At 41.2% G+C, this 23,646-nt stretch overlaps 1 protein-coding gene across 18 annotated transcripts in view; it reads right to left on the bottom strand.

Annotated features, from left to right (window-relative positions):
- Positions 1 to 23,646, bottom strand: part of MYCBP2 (MYC binding protein 2) — a 298,411-nt gene that overhangs the window by 114,488 nt on the left and 160,277 nt on the right. For 14 of the 18 annotated variants that reach the window (XM_090023921.1, XM_090023940.1, XM_090023966.1 and 11 more), the window contains 8 exons: positions 22,594 to 22,772; positions 18,973 to 19,115; positions 16,894 to 16,994; positions 12,620 to 12,838; positions 10,103 to 10,328; positions 8,581 to 8,699; positions 5,473 to 5,560; positions 2,533 to 2,585 (listed from right to left, as the gene is read on the bottom strand). In XM_090023921.1, coding sequence (XP_089880047.1) covers positions 2,533 to 2,585; positions 5,473 to 5,560; positions 8,581 to 8,699; positions 10,103 to 10,328; positions 12,620 to 12,838; positions 16,894 to 16,994; positions 18,973 to 19,115; positions 22,594 to 22,772 — 1,128 coding nt within the window. The remainder of the gene's footprint in view (positions 1 to 2,532; positions 2,586 to 5,472; positions 5,561 to 8,580; positions 8,700 to 10,102; positions 10,329 to 12,619; positions 12,839 to 16,893; positions 16,995 to 18,972; positions 19,116 to 22,593; positions 22,773 to 23,646) is intronic. The other 4 variants (XM_090023930.1, XM_090023991.1, XM_090024069.1 and 1 more) reach the window with 1 other exon arrangement.

The raw sequence follows: 23,646 nt of genomic DNA, 5'->3' as shown, positions 1-23,646 counted from the left end.
TCTTATAGCCTCTTTTCCTGTTTTACCATGCTGACAACTGAGACAAATTCAAGGCCCTCCAAAGGATATATTGAACTATGGCACTAGTTATTCCTCAGGAGAATCTGGAAGGAACTGGGATTTCTGCTTTTGAAATGAGAAGGTATAGACTGTTTCAATTCATCATCAGCTCTTTGTGCAGACAGAAAACAAAACCCATCTATCTGCACCAGTCAGTCATGCTAAGGAGAAAAAAAATACAAATATATTTACTAATAAATAATTTGTAACAGTTACAACTGTAGTACATGGCATTTTATCAATCTGGAGATCCATCCAGTGAGTTGGCGTGAAAAGTACAACAGCTTTTGTCACCAACAGCACACACGGGAGTGATCAGGCTACCAGCACACCTGGCAATCTTTGACTCCCCAGCCTGAATAAGCAGGTAGCCATTTACAGCTGGTCACAGCCTTTGGCACAAGTCTAGATAAGGCTAGAACTCATGCCTTGAGACTTATAATAAGACATCTTAGCCACTCTGCTACCACATCCCTAATCTGATCAATGTTAACATTAAATTTGCACAAGAAAATATTTAAGCAGATACGTTTTTCTTTTTGTGGCCATCCTGATATGGATTAGAGCTCATTTTCATATCAGGAAAACAGTTCCTAATAAAAATTGCAAACAAACCCAGTTCCATTCTCAAAATATACTGGCTCACCACATTTGCCATGTTTGAACGTAGGTTATCACTACACTAGAGAAGAATATCAAGGTCTTTGTGAGCAATTGTTCACCAGAGCACCCGAGAGGAAAACCAGGAGTAATGGCCACAAACTCCTGGAAGATCAATTCAGGCTCAACATTAAGAAAAACTTTTCAGTCAGGGTGTCCAGACTGTGGAAAAACCTCCCTCCAGAGGTGGTACAAATCACCTACCATGGAAATCTTCAAGAGGAGACTAAACAGTCACCTTGCTGAGGTCACCTGACCCCCAGTTATCTTTCCTGCTTGGTGCAGGGGGCTGGACCCGATGATCTTCCAAGGTCCCTTCCGGCCTTACAAACTACAAATATCTGTTCTGAGAACATTTATTCTGAGGGTTTAGCATAAATATTAATATTGAACAAGCTACAAACACTTCCATGAAATCATTCCAATTTTCTAAACACCATAATAGCCAAGTCCTGGAAAGGCCCACTTTCTTCATCTTTTAATTAATGAGCATGCCCTTTTACCTTCCATGTAATAGTATATTAATTCAAATCATCTGGTAAGAAAGATTACTTCTTTTTACAAGTAAGACTCCAGTTCTTTCAAAAACCTAGAAATACAGTTGGCTGGGAGTAGGACAGAGCTGTGGGTGGCGCGTACAGGGAGCGTGGGGTGGCTACCTGCCACTGCGTGGACCCCCAAGGGAGTCATGGTGGGGCATGTAACCCTGTGGATTCGTGCATGGCACAAGGGTGGGGTGCCCACTGCAGGCTTGGAGCCAGGAGCTCTCTCTTCCCAGGAGGCTGGGAGGAGGAACTGGGGGGGGCAGGGCAGGGCAGGGAGAAGAGGCAGGGCTTTGAGCAGGCAGGTGGCAGCACCAGGAGGGGAGCCTACAGGTAATTTTGGGATGGCTATAGCTCCCTAAGCCCCACCCCTGCTCGGGGCACTGCTTTTGGGGCAACCACAGGATGTGTGACCAGTGCAGGGCTCCCAAGGGAAAGGCAGCAGAGTGCCCCAAGCAGAGGTTGTGCTTGCGGGAGGTTGGGGGGCTATAGCCTCCCCTCCCAGTGCTGCCACAGCTGCCCACCCCAGGCCTACCACTCAGAGTCCAGCACCTCCACTGGAAAGCAGCTGGCGCAGCCCCTGGCCCCAAGCACTCAGTGGGCAGAGTGCCCAAGTCCCATGCACAAGTTTGGGGGGGGCACATGCCCCCCATGCCTACCCCAGGGGTGCGTGCAGCAGTGGAGAGCCACCCCCACTCCCCGTACCCTCTGGACAAGCCACCTGCAGCTCTGTCCCACTCCTAGCCCCAGGGACACATTCACCATCCTAGCTGCGAAGTGCCTGTCCCTATACCACTCCCTCCCTCACTGTGGGGGGCCATGATCTGCCCCCTCTATGCGCCTTCCCTCCCCTGTGCCCCTTCCCTTCCACAGACTTATTTGAAAGACACTGCTCTCCAAGTCTAGTTCTAAAAGAGAACTTTTAGAATTGTGCACATCCACACAGCATCTACTGGTGACATCAGCTACACTGGCTCAAAAAAGGTGATAGCTAATAATGTTAATCTTCCTTTTATTGGTGCTGATCCTATATGCAACTGATATACTGGCGCACCTCTAATTTCATTGCAGAGTACTGCCACTTAATACAGAGATGACACTGAATCAGGAATACAAATGAATTAAATAAAAAGTAAATGGTAAATAAAGCTTTTGGGCCAACGCTGAAGTGCTACAGAGGGTGAACTCTGTAATTCTTTCGTAAAGAAGTGAAGATTCCAGTTAAAATGAATTAAAAAAATACCTTCTAATATTAAAAACATTATTATACCTGCAAAGCGGCCTCTTCCAGAATCTCAAGATCTTCTTCAAATTCATTACCTGCTGTCAAATAGAAATGTATATAGGTTAATATTGCACCTGAAATTAAATTCTAGTTCTACTTAATAATGAATTTTCCACTACACATCAGGATAGAACTTAAAATTGTAACCATATACCCAGCTTAACAGTGTGAAAACATTCCAAGGTTAAGAATCATTTTTAATAAAGTTAAAATTTGGTTTTTGGACAATATTTTATATATGCAGGGTTGCATAATTCAGAGTACAAGGAAATAAATGACACTTTACTTAAGAAATGTTCATTTAAAGTTTAGTTTCTCCAGAACAGTATGTTTGGTAAATCTGTAAGTATGGCTGAGTGCTCTCCTTTAAGGTTTTTTACATGAAGTTCAAATTATCTTTTTTTTTTTTTTAAATCAGAGAAAACCAGGATCCCTGATCATTACAAACAACAACAAAAGCCAGGGCCAAGAATGAAACCCACTCCAATTTTTTTTTAAGAACTTCTAACTGAATGGGTAAGGACTGGGCCAACATCTTGCAGATCTTTTCCTGTTATTACCAGACTGGTAAGATTAAAAAAAGCTGAGAGTGAGGCAAAGGTCTGCGCACCACACTAAAACATAGCAAACCAGCTGAGGAAGCTAACAACCTATGTATGTCACCCTTGCCACAGTAAAGAAGCTCAGGGGGTGAAGGTAGGAAGAGGAGTCCTTCTGGCTGACCTCACAATACTCATTGGGAACACCCTACCTTTAGGCCAGGCCTAAGTTGCTGCAGTCAAGTTCTAGTTTTTATAAGATGAACTGATGCAGTTTTACAAGAAAGCAAAAACTGAACAGTGACAGGTGAACGCTCTTTCACTTGGTCTCCTTTGACTCAGCACCACTTCCACTGACACTTGTAAAGTCTTAGTGGACAGATGCTCAATTTTTTTCAGGGCCATCAAGTGCCACCCCACATTACAGCTTATTTCTTCCCTTGTAAGTATACAGTTTGATAGGCAGACTGGCATGGACTTGGACCACCAGAAGGATTTTACCAGCTGCACTGCTCTTCAAAAAGTTTACATGCCATGCCATACCCAGCACAAACAATATGCTGGACATGATGGAGAAACTTCACGTGCCTTTATTTGAGAAAGCTCATATAACCAGACATTTTTCCAGCAGCCAAGGAACCATCATCATTAGAATGAACACTATGTTCACTGCCAACCTCCAGATCTTCACACATTACATCCACTCCTGGAAATTATGCCAAAATCTCTGAAAAAACTCTGACCTCTTTCTGCATGAAGAACAAAGCTTTCAAAATACTACTGGACATCAGATTTTGTGGACAGAAAGTAAACATTAAGCCTAATCTCACAGAAAAACTGGCTAACTGCGGCCTCGGCTACATCATAGTCCACTGGCTGGGGAATTGGCTCCGAGGTTGGACCCAGAGAGTGGTAGTTGATGCAAGTCAATCGCTGTGGCGCGCCGTGACCAGTGGGGTCCCCTAAGACTCCATCCTTGGGCCTATTCTTTTCAACATCTTCATTAACAATGTGGACATTGGTATCAGAAGTGGACTGGCCAAGTTTGCTGATGACACCAAACTTTGGGGTAAATGGGCAGACGAAAACCTGAGGGCCTTCAACACCAAAAATGCAAAGTACTCCACCTTGGGAAGAAAAACCCGCAGCATGCTTATAGGCTCAGCATGCTATGCTTGCTAGCACCACGGCTGAAAGGGATTTGGGGGTCATGACTGACCACAAAATGAATATGAGTCACCAATGTGATGTTGCAGCCAGCAAAACAAGCAAAACTCTGGCTTGCCTCCATAGATGCTTCTTTAGCAAATCCCAGGATGTCATCCTCCCACTGTACTTGGCCTTGGTGAGGCCGCAGCTGGAGTACTACATCCAATTCTGGGCTCCACAATTTAAAAAGGATGTGGAGAAGCTTGACAGAGTCCAGAGGAGAGCCACGTGCATAATCAGAGGTCAGGAATATAGGCCTTATGATGAGAGGTTGAGAACTATGGGACTCTTCAGCCTGGAAAAGCGCAGGCTCAGGGGGTACCTGGTGGCTGCCTATAAGCATAAAAGGGGTGTACATCAGGATCTGGGCAAATGCCTGTTCACCAGACAGCCCCATGGGATGACAAGGTCAAACGGTCACAAACTCCTCCAAGACCATTTCAGGCTGGACATAAGGAAGAACTTCTTTACTGTCTGAGCCCCCAAAGCCTGGAACAGACTGCCGCCAGAGGTGATGCAAGCACCTACTCTGGACTCCTTTAAGAGTCAATTGGACGTTTATCTTGCTGGGATCCTGTAACCCCAGCTGACTTCCTGCCCCTGGAGCAGGCGGCTGGACTCGATCTTCTGAGGTCCCTTCCAGCCCTAATGTCTATGAATCTAATCTAAAATACCTTGTCATTTAGAAAATAAATTCAGAAAGGCCAAAGCCAGGATGTGCCTCCTACAAAATCTAGCACGGACTTTGTGGGATGCTAGTGACAGCTTGCTTTGAACGACAGTACTGGCTCTGGTATCACTGGCTGCAGAATATTGTGCTCCTGTTGGGTCCCATGGTACCTATACTAAATGCCTTGGCATACAACTCCATGTTGCACTGTGTATTGCAACTGGAGCTCTTTTATCAACAGGCCATCTAGTTACTGACTTGGGCCCAGGAGACACTGATTAAACTTTCAAGAGACATAAAAATGAGCTGTCTATTTAGATCATGGCTAATCCTGGTCTACCTTTACAGGACGTCCAGAATATTCCCTCACCTGAAATGCCAGCATTATTTACTCTGATTAGTTTAAAAAACATTTTCACTTCGAGGTTATCCACAACTAGAAATGTACCAAATGAGGCATTCACAAAACAAGGTACATAATGTATTACTTGATTAACAAAGGCTTACCGATGGGAAGTGCCAGGTCTTTTTTCATTAAAGCTGCTGCACATGCTCCTCCTAGATTGGACAACTCTTTCTCTAACTGAATGATACCCTTCAAAAACACAGAAATTTTTTAAGCAAAATATTTTCAGAAAACAAAATCAAGTAACTGGATTAGCAGTGTGCCACACAATATTTGTGACTGATAGACACTAATATTGTGCTCTACTTCAACGGTTTTCAGCCTGCTTTCCAGGGTAAGGATCCTGAAATTACATGCTGTTGTTTTAAGGGGGTCACAGTACAAAATGGTTGAAAGCAAATTATCCTGTTAATAGGATTTATTAACTATTGTTTGTTGCTATGCTTTGGGTTTAGGGAAAAATTGTAAGATAAATATTGTATATAGCCTTTAGTCTGTAGAATGGAAACTGAAAACGTTCAAAAAATTAAAAATACATAAATACCTTACAGCAATGGTCCCTCTAAGTTATCCCATGCATTCAGTTTACCTGAAACCTTACTCAAGAGCTCCCTATCTTCCACTTCTTGATTCTGTCCTGAGGGAAGCTCTCTGTCCCCCCAAATTTCTCCTACTGTTGACTCTTAGAAGAAGCTCTCAGACCTTCTTCCACATACACTGGTCTCAGAGTATTTTGTAGGCCGTCTTAAAAGGGCTATAGTCATTCTGTTGTTTCTAACAAGGAGATCTATGTTGTGCAAGATGAACAGTGCAGTATCAAGACAAATTTGCAAGTATCTTGGATTTTAAGCAAACACAATTTAAGGTAACCTATACACGTGCCAGACATTTGCTCTGATGCATGCTAATTAGCACACGTCAGAGCAGATTCGATTAATAAAGACAAATACTCAGAGATTAACAGAGTCTGCTGGAGTGTGCTAATTAATGCGCTCCAGCATCCTCTGCATCCTGTCTACTCAGTGTCCCCATGCTTCAAAATAGGGACGGGGGTGCTCGAACTAAAGCTCATTGAATGACCATTAGTTCAAGCATCCCCACTGCCATTTTGGAGTGCCAGATGCTGAATACACATGATGCTATGGGCACTTTAATCAGAGTGACTCTCAGATCCATTAATTAAAGCATGTGCCCTCTTCCCCACCTCCAGCCCAAAGCACGTGTAGAGACTCTTCAATAGTTCAACTATTGAACTATCCTATTCTCAGGATCTGTGTAATGATTACATACAGAGAAGATATGGATTTCCTGACTCGCACAGAACTGGATTGTATGCGTATCACCAAAGGTTTCAGTGCGACTGCTTATTAAACAAGGTGCTATTCAATGTGAGCAAGGTTATCTAGAATCCTTTCTATATATATAAAAATAAAATAAATAAATAAAATCCATAGTGGAATAAATTAGTATATTATAAAGCACTCAACAAACTATATATCTCTATAGATCTATCTATACACACACACTATATAATTATACAGTAGTCTAATAATATATATTATAAAGAAATTTACTTGTAAACATCTGGAGGACAACTAAGTGAAGGAGGACACACCAGTGAAGTAGGTGGGTAGGCAGGTATACTTAAGCTTGGTTACGCTCTTTTGAAACCTACGTGCATTCAGTGAAGAACGACCAACTCTTTAACACTGCAAGGTTATTTTGAAATACCATACTAAGATGGTGCCGTAGACAAATAAGGCAACCATATCTTAGCTGTCCAAGAAAAAAAATTGTCATCTGTACTGGCTATCTCCTGAGTTATCACTTATCAGGGACTCTCAACTTCTGAAAGTTTGAGAAAATGTTCTGGTATAAAGGCTGACCAGGTTTACACCAAAGAGTATTCCTTTATACAACCTGAAGTGTGATCATTCATCAAGAGTAATGTCTTTAAGGTTCCAGTGATTCCCAAAATAGAAGAACAAGGAAAAATAAAATTATCCTATGCTACTCTCAGAGGACTATTTCCAATGAAGTCTTAAGTTGGATGAAGGGAAAATGTAATCCAGGGACCGCAGTGGTATTCCGTTTGCTCTTTTCAGAAAAGAAACCCAACATGGATGGAAGAGTACACTCCTTAAAGTGGTGTCACACTTATGTAATTTTTTCCTGAAGGCCTACCAAAAGGCTTTCTAAAGCAGTTCCACAGCTCAACACCAGGGCAGCCAACCCAGAAGTAAGCAGGCAAAGATGTATTTAAGGAAGCAAAGAAGAAATAGCACCTTGCAAAACTTTCTTTTATGGGTAATGTTGACATAATAAGCTTGAGAAGATTTAATAGAATATTTATAGGTTTAAAAATATGCAGTTACACTCTGCATGTCTACGTGACGCTACATTGCCGGGCACAAACTGTGATGCTGACACTACATTGCTATAGTGATGAGCTACCTCATTATAGCACATCACTAAGACTTTGTAGCTTCTAAAAATAACTGTCCAAAAGGAAGTACTAAATGATGGTGCAGTAGTAAGGGCTCTGTGTGGGGCACCTGTATACGTGCTCACTGTGTAGAATAAAAACATATTAAGGTATGTCAACTTTCATTCATCAGGAAACAGAACAGGTCAGATTAGACTCTGAACTTAATATATAGAAAAAAACCTGAGTAATCTGCAATCCTGCATTTTTGGGGAAAAAATATCTGTTCTCATTAAGCATCATCTTGACTTTTTACTGAAATGGTTTTACACTATCTACTGAAGATTCTGGTGATAGGGAACAAATATGAAGGCTGTGTTCATACAGGGTACAATGCTAAAAATATATGAATTAAAACATTCCTCAACCTTCTGGATGGCTCAATGTAATGAATCCTGGGAGAGGAGCTTAAGACACACTTATAAGAATATTGAATACTTTTTATATAATAAATAAAAGAAATGAAACTGATAATACCGAATATGTATAGAGAAGGTAAGAAATAGTAAATTGAGATTGAGAAAACTTCATGCAATTAGATAAAAGCTTGAAACAGCGACTCTTCAAACAACAGCAGCTTAAAAAGTATATTAAGACTATTTAAAATTATATTTCGCTAATGTTATTTAAGCAAAAGTAGAACTTAAAGGATTGTATACAATAATTTGCCTTTAGAAAAGGCAGGCTAATTTAATATAATTATAGTAGTTAAACTTAATCTCACCTCATCAGATCCTGGACTAAATTCATAACCGATTGCATAACACTTAAAGCCATAAAAACAAGCCTTCTCATCTTTCACATAGTCTGATGCAGTCTCCAGGGAAAACAGTGCTTCATTTCCTGAAGGGAAACATTGGAATTAAATTAAACAAAATGAACTTAATTTCAACTGTTCCTCTTGCCACCTTCTACATTCTGAAAATAAATATGACAATTAGAGACCATTAATTTTATATGTAGAAAAATATCTTGAGTAATGTGCAAATCTGCAATTCATAAAAGAAAATAAATATTAATTTTTTTTTTAATACACACAGACTGTACAGCCAGTGACTATAACAGACCACTCGTTCCAAAATTTGGGCAGAGTTTTGTAGTTATGTATTCCAACTGGTAAGCCAAACAATTTAGAATCATTATTTAAAGAAAACCACTTGGAAGTAAAATTTTCATCCTCATTAAGAACTTCATATTATCTTAAAAAAGAAGTCAGTTCTACTATTACGTTAAAATTACTTCTTGGAAATGATCACAGTTTTACTACTAAATGATGTAAGGACTACACTTCAAAGTCCTACTGTGAAGGTAAAGGGGGGGGCATAAAAAGCACCCTATTCAAATTTGCTGATGACACCAAGATGTGGGGGGATATGGGCACGCTAGAAGGGAGGAATAGGCTGCAATCAGACCTAGACAGGTTACAGGGGTGGGCGGATGAGAATAGGATGGGATTCAACACCAACAAGTGCAAGGTGATGCAGCTGGGGAGGAAGAACCAGCACCATACTTACAGGCTGGGGAACAACCTTCTCATTAGTGCAGAGGCAGAAAAGGATCTTGGAGTCATTATTGATGCCAAGATGAACATGGGCCGCCAATGCGAGGATGCATCCACACCTTGTCATGCATCCACAGATGCATCTCAAGCAGATCCAAGGAGGTGGTACTCCCCCTCTATGCGGCACTGGTCAGGCCACAGCTAGAGTACTGTGTCCAGTTCTGGGTGCTGCACTTCAAGAGGGATGTGGACAACATGGAGACAGTCCAAAGGAGGGCCACTCACATGAACAGGAAGCAACACGGCAGGCCTTATGAGGAGAGGCTACGGGACCTGTACCTATTCAGCCTCCACAAGAGAAGGCCGAGGGGGGAATCTAGTGGCCTGTTACAAACTAGTCAGAGGGGACCAGCAGGCATTGGGGGAGTCCCTGTTCCCCCGAGCACTGCCAGGAGTGACTGGGAATAACGGTCACAAGCTGGCAGAGGGTAGATTTAGGCTAGATATCAGGAGGTGCTACTTCATGGTCAGGGCAGCTAGGATCTGGAACCAACTTCCAAGAGAAGTGGTGCTGGCTCCCACCCTGGGGGTGTTTAAGAGGAGGCTAGATGAACACCTTGCTGGGGTTGTTTGACCCCAGTACTCTTTATTGCCACGGCAGGGGGTCAGACTCAATGATCTGCTCAGGTCCCTTCCAGCCCTACAAACTATGAAACTATGAAAAGTAAACTCTCAACTGTTTTACCTGGTAACACTAAAACCATGGTAGGCCATCCAGATGAACCGGAAAATTTCTTTAGTTCAATCCAAGAATTAAGATTTTCATGAACAGAGGTTTGCTTTGGTCCAAAACCTGAGTTCTGAGCAAATCTAACAGGAATTAACAAACGAAGTACATCTTCTGATTGAGCAGTGCCACACTGTGTGTCAAACTCTACTGTCATCCACCTGACACATTCTGGAAAAGTTACCTGAAAACAAACAAGAGTCAGAAAAATCACTCAAAGATATGTAAAAACCTGAAAAATTTAAGTACAGGCAGTCCTTGACTTACAATGTTTCGAATTACAATGTTTCTAAATTGACACCGTTTCAACTTTATGATGTCAGTTTTGACTTTACAACACTTGATCCAATGCAACGCCACGCCAGTGAACAAATTCGCTGCATTGTTCATCTCCCTGGAGAACATCTGTCCAAACTTCTTCAGACACTTTATTTAAAAGAGCAGGCAAGACTCCAGAAAAACCTGCAGCCAAGACTCCTGCAAAGACTCTAGCCAAGAACCCTTCAAAAAGTCCAACCAAGAGTCTTTCAAAAAGTCCAGCGAAGTCACCTCAAATAAGTCCTTCCAATATAAATATATTACTGTAGCTGTATTACTTCTCTATAACTGATCGAGCACACAATTCTGGGGTTCACACAATTTTTGGTGAAAATAGGGTATTGGGCCTTGGTTCAGGAACCATTTCCCCATTTATAACATTGTTTCTTATGAGAAAATTGGTTCCAAGTTACAACATTTAGACTTAAGATGCGGTTTTTAGGAACCAATTATGTCATAGGTTTGAGGACTGCCTGTATCCTTTTAAAGCTTTATTTAAAAATGGCTACAAAACAAATATTATAGATTCATGCTAAGTGTGGAAAACTACTCTTTAACTTCTCATCCTAATTAGACTCCTTAAGAATAATTTTATAGAGATCGATACTCTCTATTTTCCTGAGTACCAACTTCTTACTCTGGCATCTCTCAATCTTTCCAGGGCATCTCCCCTGTCCAATCACACTGAAAAAGTATCTTGTGCTCACCTTCTAGTCCATAATTTTTCCCTGCTCCAACATGCAATATCCATCTAGTTAGAATTCATGCATTTTAATAATTCACTATGCTAAATTTGCCCAATTTTTCCCAAGGTTAAATTGCCACTATGGGACAGACTTTACACTATGCAAGTGTTTACCCTATATAATTACTTGCCTCGCTGTTTGGATATCTCTTTATACTAACTACATTTCTTGGACTTGTATTGCTTGGTTTAGAGTTATAAATTAGTGGAGTTTCCCCTTCCGCCTCCTCCAAGCTACAAATATGTACTGCAGATTTTCTACTCACTTATCCAAATCTCTTTCAAAAGCACCCACCAAAACAGCCTTCTGGATAAATGAAATTGTTCAGAAAAAAGTGAAAATGTAACATCTTATGAGGCATTATGCAAGTTAACACATAATGCATAAAGTCAAATCATCCAAGTTTAACAGTACAGATATTAAATAGTCAAATTTAAGAATGTATTATATTGGTATTACTCACACTTTTGCCAATGTGAGCCAGATGAATGAGGACATGGGTATGGGGACAGTCTGCAGACTGAATTGGGCCCTGATTCTAATGCAGCGGAGGGGCGGGCAAATGGAGGCAGCATGGGGTCTCAGAACCTGATCCTAGTCAGGTGGAGGTGGTGCTAGAGCCTGCGCCACCCCCATCCTGCCAGGATCCAGTTCTGGGATTCCACATGGCCTCCACCCCGAAGGGACTGGGTTCTGAGGGATCATGCTGCCGCCTCATGGCTGGGATAGGGCTTCACAGCTCCACACTGCCTCTGCCCCACTGGAATCAGGCTCAGAGACCCCACACCACCATACCTTCCTCCCCCTCTTCCTCCCCATGCATCAGGATTGGACCCCACACCACCATGTGTGCCCACTCCTGTGCACAGGGCCACAACTCATGCAGACTGGATCTGGCCTGCAAGCCAGGGGGCTGAGCACCGTTGTATTATATAGTACCAACATTTATAAAATAATAAAACAAAGCATGTGGATAACCAAATCACACATAATGAGATGGCCAAGCATTTGGATTACAGAGAATGTACCACATATCTTGGTTATCTGAACTTGGTTATCTGGACCCTTGATTAGCGATACAGCAGCAGCCACTAAAGACATCACAAGTCTTTTATGGAATTGTTTCATTACTGGCACTCATATTACAATAAAAGAATCATATATAAAATCAATATGCATGCAGTGCAAACACTGTGCTCACACTGCCGACAAACTAAGCCACAGCTTGGCTGCTGCCTGCAGCTCCAGGGAAGAGAAGGGCATCACTCCAATTGGTGCTTAGTCCCATAAAAGAAATCACCCACAAATATCCTTGCCTCCAACAACTTTAAAGATGTTCTTTGTCTCTCAAGTTGTTTTTAGCATATGCTAGGAATTAAAAGTTGCATACAGACTTAGGAATGATGCCTACCTTATAGTGCGTAACACAAGCTGGTTTGTAGGGGTGCTCACTCTCTATGACAGAATAGTGATTAGAGGTAGTGCAAGCAGACAGCCCTTGTTCAGGCTGATTTCCTGTGGTACTGTCTGTAGACTGATTGGGATTGAATGCAGGAGGGGCATACTTCTGATTCAGAACGGCTACAGAGGGAAGTAACTGTTGTACTAGGCCAAAGACTTCAACGGCAACCTGTATCACAACAGTATATGAAAGCATTAGCTGAAATTGCATAAAAATCCTTACAGTTCCCTACAGTGCTTGTTCTGAATGTTCTCCATCTTAACATCACTTAGTTATGTGATTTGATTTACAGTTTTGCACATATATCACTACAAAAACTTCTGAATGACCAAATATCAAAGCATTTACTTCAAATAAATGTAGATTCCAGAAAGAAGGCCAGGTAAAATTTTACCTTATAGACTAACTAATTCAGATATGCGTAAGCTTCTGAAAATATTTTGTCAGAATTGAGCTATGGCTTAATAAAAGTAGATTCTCATCTCCAAACCACACTATAAGGAACTGTACTCTGCCTTTCTGTCTGACTTCACATTCTCATGGCTAACTACCTCTATCTACTTGCAGATTCCAGAAAGAGTCACAAATAAAAACAAGCAATAACAGTTTATTCCCAAATAGTTTGAGCAATAATAAAAAAAAGTTTGATTGTAAAAACTAAAAAGTAGAATTTTAAATGTTGTGGAATGGGCTGTGTTTCAATTTTAAGTGCTTCTGCTTAAAGAACATCCCAGAAGAAAAACCATTCCAATCAAGACATATTAGCTATTAAATGTAGTAGTTCTCCATAGTAGTAAACCAGCAATGTTTCCATTTAAAAAAAATAAAGCTCTCTTGAAAGGTTTTATAATCTGCTCCAGAAAACACTAGTCATATAAAGCATGTTCTATGGAACAAGCAACCACATCTTTGGTTTGCTTTGTAATTAATTTTGTTCATTAAATTTTGTTTATGGTTTGAATGCTTGTTCCATATTTGAAAAATGCACACTTGAAGGACAAAATATATTGAACAAAAACCTTTTATTTGTGTACATTTGAGGCTTAATATAATTCTATTTCAGAAAGTTCAAAGAATGATTAAAGTTCTAACATTAAGGAAGTTGCATGGAGAAGATGCAACACCCTTCCACTTACATTTTCATTTAGAAAGGAAAAGCTCCACTTTGATTATCAGTGTGACCACATTTGAAATGAGGATGGCACAAGATGATAGATGTACCCTCACATAATCAAACAAAACTGTTTATGAATTTTACGTGTCCAAGCTTTATCCATCATTACCTCCATTTGCCTCTCATCTCTGCCCTACTTTACTTCAAATACCTAGAATAACTTCTAGTGCAACATACGCCATATTCCCTGTCTCCATCTTTAAGGACCGACTTATCCATCTTTGTCAAGAAGCATTTTAAAGCTCTAATTGTCACTTCTTACACACGGTATATTTTGTAAGGCAAGTGTGTCAAAATAATTAAAAATTGAAGTAAACCTACATTATATATTTATGTGATCCCAAGATACTTTTCATTATACAAAACTTACATTTTCATTTCAGAAATATTTCTATTCCTCATAATTAGAGGCAGTGTACCTCCTAACTGTGAACTGAACTTGAACTGTCATGTCTGTCTGTAAACTTGGAGTGGCTTTCTAGGGAAGGAAGACCTGCTCCTTGGGTGTACACAGCAGCTGTTACAGTCTGTTGCATGTATACAAGCCTACAGCGATGAAAGTGAACTTCGCTGCTTGGTCCAGTGTTAACCCTGGATTGTGGTTTTGTAGAGTAACAGCTGCTGCACCTCCTCAGCAGCAGCTCAGCCTCCCCTTTTGAAACCACTTCAGGTGTACCTGTGTGTACCTTCATCTACTCCCTGAGCCTCTGGACAGGCTGAAACATTGCCTTGTATGCAGCTCTGCTTGTTAACTCTAACAACAACTCTTCCGCTGTTAATGAGTTTGGCAGATGAAATCAGAAAAGGAACTGAAATAAAGGCTTTGAGAGAAAGGAATGGAACTGCTGCAAAGAAGGAAATGAAGACACAAAAGTAGAGGGAGCATGCAAAGACAAAAAGGAGAGAAATAGAAAAAAAAGGCAGAAATAGTACTTGCCTAAAGAGAAGCATAATCTTTTCAATGAACAATATTGAATTTAACAAAAGCAGAGTGAATAAATGCTCAGCTCCTATATATTTACCATTTGAAGCCAATGAAAACCTGCCAGCTGTGGATTCAAAGGCAGAGCCTCTTGAATTTATATCCCAGCTGCCATGGACCACAATTGAATTTGGGGCAAAACTACCTTAGATCTAAATTTTGCTAAGTAGTGACCTTACAGAAGAACTAGTTGTGGAAAATAATCAAAATAACCTAGGGTGATGTAACCACAAGTTGATTAATTTCATTTTAAACTCCAGGAAGGGCAAGAATAGGTTCACAGCAAAGGTTTGAGAAATCAAAAGGCTTAACTTAGAGAAACCAAGGCAGTTAGTTAAAGAGGTTAACTGCATTCAAGAGGTAAGAGACTTGGATGTCTAAGTGACATGGAATTATTTCGAGACAAAAATACAAATATAGTCCACACCCAAGCGAGAAGAAAAAAAAACTGAGCTTTTTGGCTTTCCTCTGTGGTCCACTTTCTAGGACTATATGAACATATTTACTGAATCGCAGGCCACTTCAGAAAGTAGGGGAGAGGAGCATCCTAGGGTGCTGACAGACGTGGAAAAAAGACAGTGCTTTACTGGAGGAGGCAGCATGCTAGTTCAAGCCGGTTCTGCAGGGTCTGTGTAGGTGGGGCACTTTAGCAGGGCTTTTTGGAACTTTTATCTAACAGCTGATTCAATCAGCTATTAGATAAAAGCACCAAAAAGCCCTGCTGATGCACCTGATCTATACAGACGCTGGGTGAGCCAGTTTCAAGTAATGTGATGCCTCTTCTGGGCATGCACTGTGCTCAGTGCAGAGGCCCACAGAGTTTAAAGTCAAGTGCCTTTTCTTGGGGGGGGAGGGGGTTGTTTTCATGTCTGTAACCAGCCTTAAAGACTAACTTGTTCAGAGAGGCATAAGCTACTTTGTCAAATGCATCTAATTACTTACAAAATGTTTTGCCTCTTTAAACTAACTAGCTTCTAAGGCAGCGATTCTCAACCAGGGTGCTACAATATCCTTTTAAGGATGCCGTCATGTACTGAACAACACAAGATAAACCAGAAATTTCACACAGGAATCTAGACTGTCAAAAACATTCTGACTTGCTGTAGTTTTTCAGAAATCTCTGCAGCAGAAGAACTGCTCTATTATTTTTATGTATTCAAAAAAAAATGAGTGAAAGCTAAAAGCTGGCATTTTCTGAGGTGTGCCTTGAGTCTAACAAGTTTGAGAACCACTGTTCTAAGATGTCAGCTTAGTCTGAAGTCAGGCAGAAAGCAGGGTAACACAGATAAGTATCTTTCTTTTTCCCTTGTCTCTTCCTATCCTATACACGTGCATTGAGGCTGCTCCCATATACTGCAAAATCACAGCATGCTGGAGAGACTTGATTAATTGAGTTTGCTGGAGTGTGGTAACTACCATGCTCCAGCAGAGTCCAGTGTCACAGGTATCTGCTACCCTGTGTTGAAAAATGGTGGTGAGGGCACTTTAAAGCTCATTCAACATGCTTTAGGTAAAGTGCCCCCACCACCATTTTTCAGTGCAGGGATACCGATACACGTGAGGCTCCAGGTGCTTTAATTAGAGCATCTCTTGAAGTACTATAATTAAAGTCCCTCCCTCCCCAAGCACACGTATAAACGCCCAGAGATCCTACATTTGATATGGGGCATTTAGTGCCTAAAATGTGGTAAAAGCCAGAATGTATATGCTATAGGACAAACATGTATTTAATTTTTTTTTTTTTTTTTTACATGGCTGCCTGAAAATATAGGACTGGACTCGAGTCTTCAGGTGGTCCTTCCAGTTCTATGTTTCAAAGTTATTTTTACATGGGAAAGAAGGCAAACACATTCACTCCCACTTTAAGGCATCTATGAACCATTATTGTTACCATAATGGATCAGGGACAGAAAGTTCCTAACATGTACAAGGTGGTTGTGTTACAAGGCCCTAATGTGTTAAGTGGTCAGCGAAATCAAGATTTTACAAGACAGGCATATACAGAGGACAAAAGAGTACCTTCCCATCTGCAGCTTTCTCTTAGGAACAAGTTGATGCTTAACATACCTTGGGAATAGCTGCAGCTACTGGTTCTATGTAGGCTATTATAAGGGGAAGCAGCATTGAAAACAGACTGGAAGAACTGAGCAATTCTGGAATGTCTTCAGCTGTAGAAAGAAGTAATTAGAGTATTTAGAAGCCATTATTTTTAATATATGTAACAAGCTTTGAATAAAATCAAGTTTTCCCAAAGTTTCCTGTACAACAGGAGTTTGTAAGTGAAATTTGAGGTGCATTTTCAGTAGATGTTATTTTCATTCTGAAGTACACCACGATCCAGAGTTGGCTTAGGGTCCTGATGCACGTTACACTTCAGACGTGATAAACAAGTCATTCACATTTCAAGGAGTGACCTGGCCACATATTCATTCAATTAACAGCATGATAAAACTAGAATTAAGTGACAAAGTTATTACACAAAGTGTGGATAATTTTGTCTTTGGTTCTTATCATGCCTTTAATTGCACATGCGCCTAGTGCTCCCAGCCTCCAGGGCACTTTTGTGTGTTTCAGAGGCTGGGAGCACTGGTCACCTGATCAGGGGGTCTCAGCTGGGAGAGATGACTAGAAGCCTAAGTCAGCTGATGGAGCTCCCAAATGCAGGAGCATATGATGTAATCATGCAGCTGGGAGTTTCAATCACTGTCCATCAACTGACAGAGCTCCCAGCCACAGAAGTGAAGATTGGCAGTGCAGGGAGAGCCCAGGATTATGATCCCAGGCTCCCCCTGCACTGGCAATATGACATTATCTGATGTTCAATTCCAGAATCATACCTCCTGCAATGCAGGTGGCATGGCTGAGACTGGGTATCAGATTCCATCATGCCATCTTTTTAAATGTCTGTTAGTGAACTGTAAAATTCAGTTTGGAGTGAAACCCCATTATAAGTATTCACTATGTAATCAAAGGCTTCATGCATTAGGAGTGATAGCTACTTTCAAACTGGTTTTGTAAAGGAATGAAAATGGTTTAAATACAAATAATATAATTAATTCAAAACCTACTTACAGAAAGTAATTTTTTAAAGTTAATTAATCATTATGAACTAATAAGGAAACACCATGCTAATAACATTTTATGGCCAAATTTTAATATATCAACATGAGGATGTATTATGAAAATATTCAAACACATTATCTAAAATGTTTTTGATAATCAATGCCATGAGAGTAATATAGTGGGGGAAAGCTTATCTAGTAATTCTGAAATGGAGCTTGATAAATTTAACACAGGGTTGTATCAGTAGCGATCTACTGAAATCATAATTTCATGGTTTTTGCAGAAAACGCTGAATTGGGTGGGATCTGGGAAAAGTGGTGGGCTTGCTGCAAAAAAAACCTTACTGAAAAATAATATGCTGGCTCCCTGGAGGGAGCCAACAGTTCTCATGGCTGCTGTGACCCAGCCATGCAGCCTGCCTGTGGGGAAGGGGGGCTGTCAGCATGAAAGGCTGCTGGCAACATGGCTGCAACCTCTGCCCCTCACTACTGATTAGTTGAGAGGGCTCGCTCTCGTGTGGCCCCACCCCACTTCACCAATTGACTGCATGACCAACAGACCTCCCAACCAATTAGTGGCGAGGGGTAGAGGCATATGACAGCCCTTGCAATCAATCAGCACCAAGGGGTGGGGTCACCAGGAACATGGGGAAGTCCTACCATGCTCATCCTGCAAAAATGGCAGCTGGCCTCAGGATCTGTCCATTCAATTGGCCAGCCACCTCCTTGAGTCCCAGTAGACCCCTATGTATGAGGTTACCTAGAATAGCAGAATCTGCATTCAGTTACCCCAGAGGTTTCTTCCAGGTGTACTGGGGTGTAGGTTGTGGCCATGTTGGTCTAAGAACATAGGCAGACAAGGTTCTTTGGGTAAATCTGATATATTTTATTAGACCAACTCAAATAGTTGGAAAAATTCTTCTTAGCAAGCTTTAAGGAATAAATGCCCTTCGCCAGGCTGAGGAAGCTTCTGCAGTTGGTGTGTGTACTTTTCCTGGATGTAGGTATTTATATAGTGGATTTCAATACCACTGATTCACGTTGCCACAGAATAAAAATAACTTTTTATTACTAGAAGTCTTACCATCTACAGCGAGAGCTCTGTGCAACAGGTCTTTGGCAGAGCGTACCACAGCACTCACAACAGAAAGAGCTCTGCTACAGTTTTTATCTTCTTCATTAGCTTTGCTTAAAAGCTGCGACTGTAGATCTCCATCATACTCGCTCCTGAATAGAAGAATAAATTGGCATGAATTCATAATATTAAAATAGTTTTAAAACATGAGTCCATATATTTGATTATTGTGCAATAGAGTGACTTAGAAACCAAGAAATAAGAACTAAAGTCAACCCACGTAATGACAGATCACAGGTGAAATTTCTGGGAAAACACTTTTCGGAAATTTTGATTTGAAATGAAAGATGTACTGAAGCTGAAGCAGTATATTCCTATGATTAGAATCTTTTTTCAAACCTATATATTATAGAAATATAAGTATTACTGTAGAAAAACCACCCATCCAGTTCATCATAGGACTGTGTCAATAGCAATGTACAAACCAACTTCACTTGGTATTTTTGAAATTACTTACCTCTGAGAAAGAAAAAAAAACAGCGCTTCAGAAAAATTGTTCTTTTGTCCTACCAGATTTATCTAATGCTAGAGGGGGGGTGTATGCCTGTTAGCTCAACTTCTGTGGCACTGCAAGATCATTTACAGTGCTACAAATATTACTTCTGTCCAGGGCTTCTATCAGAAGCAGCGAACCTGAGGCTTGGGCAACCTCTGCATGTGGCAGACTGGACAGGGAACAGGGAAACAGTAACAGATTGGGCAGGGAGCAGTAAGCAAAGAATCAGTCTGCAAGCAGCCAGATAACCAGGTAAAAACAAAAGTAGCTACAAGAACTGTCAGTATGTAGCTATATCCAATAAAAAGTCACAGTGTGGGAATACTACAGTATTTACTCAAATCCAAGATGAGGGTATGTTTGTGTGTAGCTTCTCATCTTAAATTCAAGTATGGGGTGGAGGGAGGAGGCTAATGCAGCTCCAGTTCTAACCCCAACCTGGGGCTGGAGCTGCAGTTCCCTCTGTCCTTCCCCTGACTATGCAGCAGTGGCTCTGGGGCTGTGGCTGGAACTGCCACCACCACAACCCCAGCTACATGCCCAGGCAGGGGCTGGTGCAACTATATGCTCTGTGCCCAAGGTTGGAGAAGAGCCAGAGTCAGTGATGGAACAGAGGAGTAAGTGGCAGCAGGGGCTAGGCAAGGTTGGCAAGTGGCTGGTGCCAGAGCATGCAGGCAGTTCAGGAAAGGAGGAGGCAGGGAGCAAGGAATGAAGTGATGGGAAGGATAAGGTCAGAGGCCACTTGACTCCTCCATCACCTGCCACCCTACCACTGCTTGCCAGCTGCAGGAGGGTACAGAATGAATTTACGATGACCCTACAATAAATTAGATTCAATACAAGGAAAATTATGACAAACTTTTAGGATTTCCCATTAAAATAATCAAATTATTGGGAATCATCTTAAATTGAAAGTTGTCTTGAATTTGGGTATATACAGTAGTTCTAAAAAGATTTTTGAACCCCAACCCTCATTTTCTCTTTTATCCTTTGTGACAGAGGTAATGATCTTGACATCTGAGTTTCTTCACCAATACAGACATTTGTTTTCAATGGGCTATCTACAGTGATAGCTAGGTCTTTTTTCTAGGTGGTATGATTAATTTTAAATCCATCAATGTGTCTCTTCTGTTGTCAACTTATGCCACATTTCATCTGATGTTGCCACATTTCATCTGCCCATCTGCTTAATTTTGTCCAGTTCTTCAGTTTTAACTATCTTTGAGTTTTATAAATCTTGTCATGTTCACCACCTTCTGCAAATATACTACTTCTGTCATGTTAACTATCTCATGTTGTGTATCCCTTAGCTGCTTTCTCTTGATCTCATGCTTGATTTAGTTTCTTGAATAGGTTTTGTGAGTAGGCTTTTTTTAAAAAACCAAATGATTATCAACTATTTCTTCTCAATCCAGTATTCTGCTGACAAGATTAAAATTCTTATTAGATATGGGGCACAGCATTTTTCTGAAAAAAAAATTGCTGGCTTATGCCTGTTGTCTTACTTGGTTATCTATTATTTTAAACTGTAAACAATTTGGTAATGAAATAATATTTTTTAAATTTTCTTTAGGTTCTTGATTCTTTTAGTTCTTTAATTCTTTTTTACTTCTTAAGATCCATTAGCAACATTTAAGAACATAGGTGCAGTTACCTCTTACAATCTTCCAATGTAGTAAATACTTTCAAAAAGACATTATAATAAATTAGCACTGCAACTTCTTCATACATGAGCACCTCCAAACCCCAGAAAAACAAGATCTGGTCTTGATGTCTAATTGCCATCTTAGCCTTCAAGAGCACACTATTTTTGATCAACTGTTAATTGTTCAATTTACTTGTGCAAGCTACAGCTACAGTGACTATCATGAATGACTGAAGATTCTGGTGCACAGCATCTCTTTATTGTAGAGGTAAGGAGAGAAGCTCCTATACCCAGGTGCTGTTGTTTTTTAAACCCTGTCAAGCTGGACACCCAGAAAATGAGAAACAGTTACTGGATACCCGCGAAATGTTACTTTAATGAACTTTTAAAGTATCATATGGAAAGGATGTGGCAGAATCATCTCTTGGGTGGCATTCAATTGACTTAAATACAAGATCTTTCATTCTCTTTCTGTAAGGCCAACCTCTTCTGTATACTCCTATATTGGTTTAGAGTGAGATTAAGAGTCTATAAACCAGTGGTGCTCAACCTTTTGCCCCTATGGGCCACATAAGCGGTACAAGGCCAGTCTGCAGGTTGGGTTGGGAATTAGGGGCTCACCACCACCCTCCTCTCCCACTTCCTGCATTCCAGGATTGGGTCCTGCAGACCCAGCACCACCCTCTCCTGCCCCATGCATGCCAGGATTGGTTCCTGTGAGCCCAAGATTGGGTCCTAGAGGCCTGGCACCATCTCTTGCATGTTGAGATTGGGTCCCTGGGGCCCAGTGCTGCCACCTCCTATTCCTCGCTGGGATCGAGCACTGGATCTAGTGTGCAGGACCTGGGGCTCCCTATGTGTCCAAGGATTTGAAAGCAGAGGAGTGGTGCCACCAGAGGACACAGCACTGCGGGCCAGAGGTTGAGCACCCTTACTAAAGATGACAATTTCATTATGTTATACAACGCAATTCTTCCAGAAATTGAGGAAGCTCTCAGTACATAGCTCCCAACTAGAAATGATTCCCTGCTCTCAAAAAGGTATTATATCCAAGGAATACAGGATTTTAAAGTCAAACTTAAAAAAAAAAAAAACCAAAAAAAAACAATAAGTTGTAAGTCAATGGACAAGATATGAGAACCAATTTTCCACTATGGTTGTCATATCATGGACAGCAAATCTGAGATGACAGTGAGAGAGACAGAGGGACAAATCATATGCCCTGGAGAAGAGGGAGAGCCTGTTACCGTGAAAGTTAGTCATCTTCAATAAAAAAAACACAGAGTCAGAAGAAAGCAAAATATAGTTCTGACAGAAGCTACTATTCTCTATACACAATCTACACTTCTTTCTGATACTTCTCACATACAGATGTGGTATTATTATTATTATTCATTTAAAAAAAAATAATTTATGGAAGTATGCAAACCTGTAATAAAGAATCTGTGGAATCTGTCCACGTGTTTGGTTTGTGCCATTGCTGCTCAAACTACATGTGCTGAATGTAAATGTCACACCATCTGGACACTGGACCGTAGTCATTCCTCCATCTCCATTAGCAGTACGGCTCCCATAGTTTCTAAGGCGGACTGCATATTTCACATTTTCCTTTGAAACAAGAGAACTTTGTAAGAGATATAGAAACATACTTCACAAAAGTTTGGAGGATTCAAATTGAAAATATAATTCAATTATATTAAATAAAGATGTATTTAGAATACAGAAGAGTACAAGCCTGAAGTACCATATTTACTGAATTCTAAGACAAAGTGCCCCTCATTTAACATAGGGAAAAAAGACCCTCATCTTGGAATTGAGGAGGGGTGGGGTGTGTTTGTGTGCGGGGGGGGGGGCAGGCTGCCTGCCCTGTGTACCACCTCTGCAGCCTGCTACCTCCTCCTGAAGTCTCTGTTCCTTGCCCATCCCTCTCCTTCCCTGCCTCTTCCCCTTGCTCTGACAGGCTTCGTCACTGCTCTAGCCTGGGGTACAGGACACAGCCTCAGCCCTGCCCCAGCAGCACAGGCGCTCGCATAGCTGCTGCAGGGCCTGCCTAGGGCTGTGCTCTGGGCCTCAGGTTGCAGCAGGAATGAGCCTGATGGTGCTGGAGCAACAAGCAAGAGGGCAGAGGAAAGGTGGCAGGTGGAAAGCAGAGGCTGTGAAGTGGGGGAGGGGAAGACTGCAAACAGCCAGGAAGCAAATGGTGCATGCATGTATGGGAATAAGTAGGAGGGGACAAGCTGCTTGACCTCCCCATACCATCTGTTCCCCCTCACTTCCTGCTCCTACAGCAGTGGGGGGGCAGGGACAGGGGACAACAATTTAAAATGACCCTCCAATAATTAGATTCTATACATGGAAAACTAACAAATTTATAAACTACCCACGCATAGAATTTAATTATAGGAGGCTGTCTTAAATTCAGGGGTGTCTTGGATGCAGGTAAATATGGTACATTTACCTTTCAACCTAAACTTGAATGCTA

Source organism: Crocodylus siamensis, chromosome 1, assembly GCF_052110815.1.
Source record: "Crocodylus siamensis isolate JL-2025a chromosome 1, ASM5211081v1, whole genome shotgun sequence".
NCBI lineage: Eukaryota > Metazoa > Chordata > Crocodylia > Crocodylidae > Crocodylus > Crocodylus siamensis.
The sequence above is the reverse complement of the archived record's forward strand: the minus strand, read 5'-3'. Positions and strand labels throughout refer to the sequence as shown.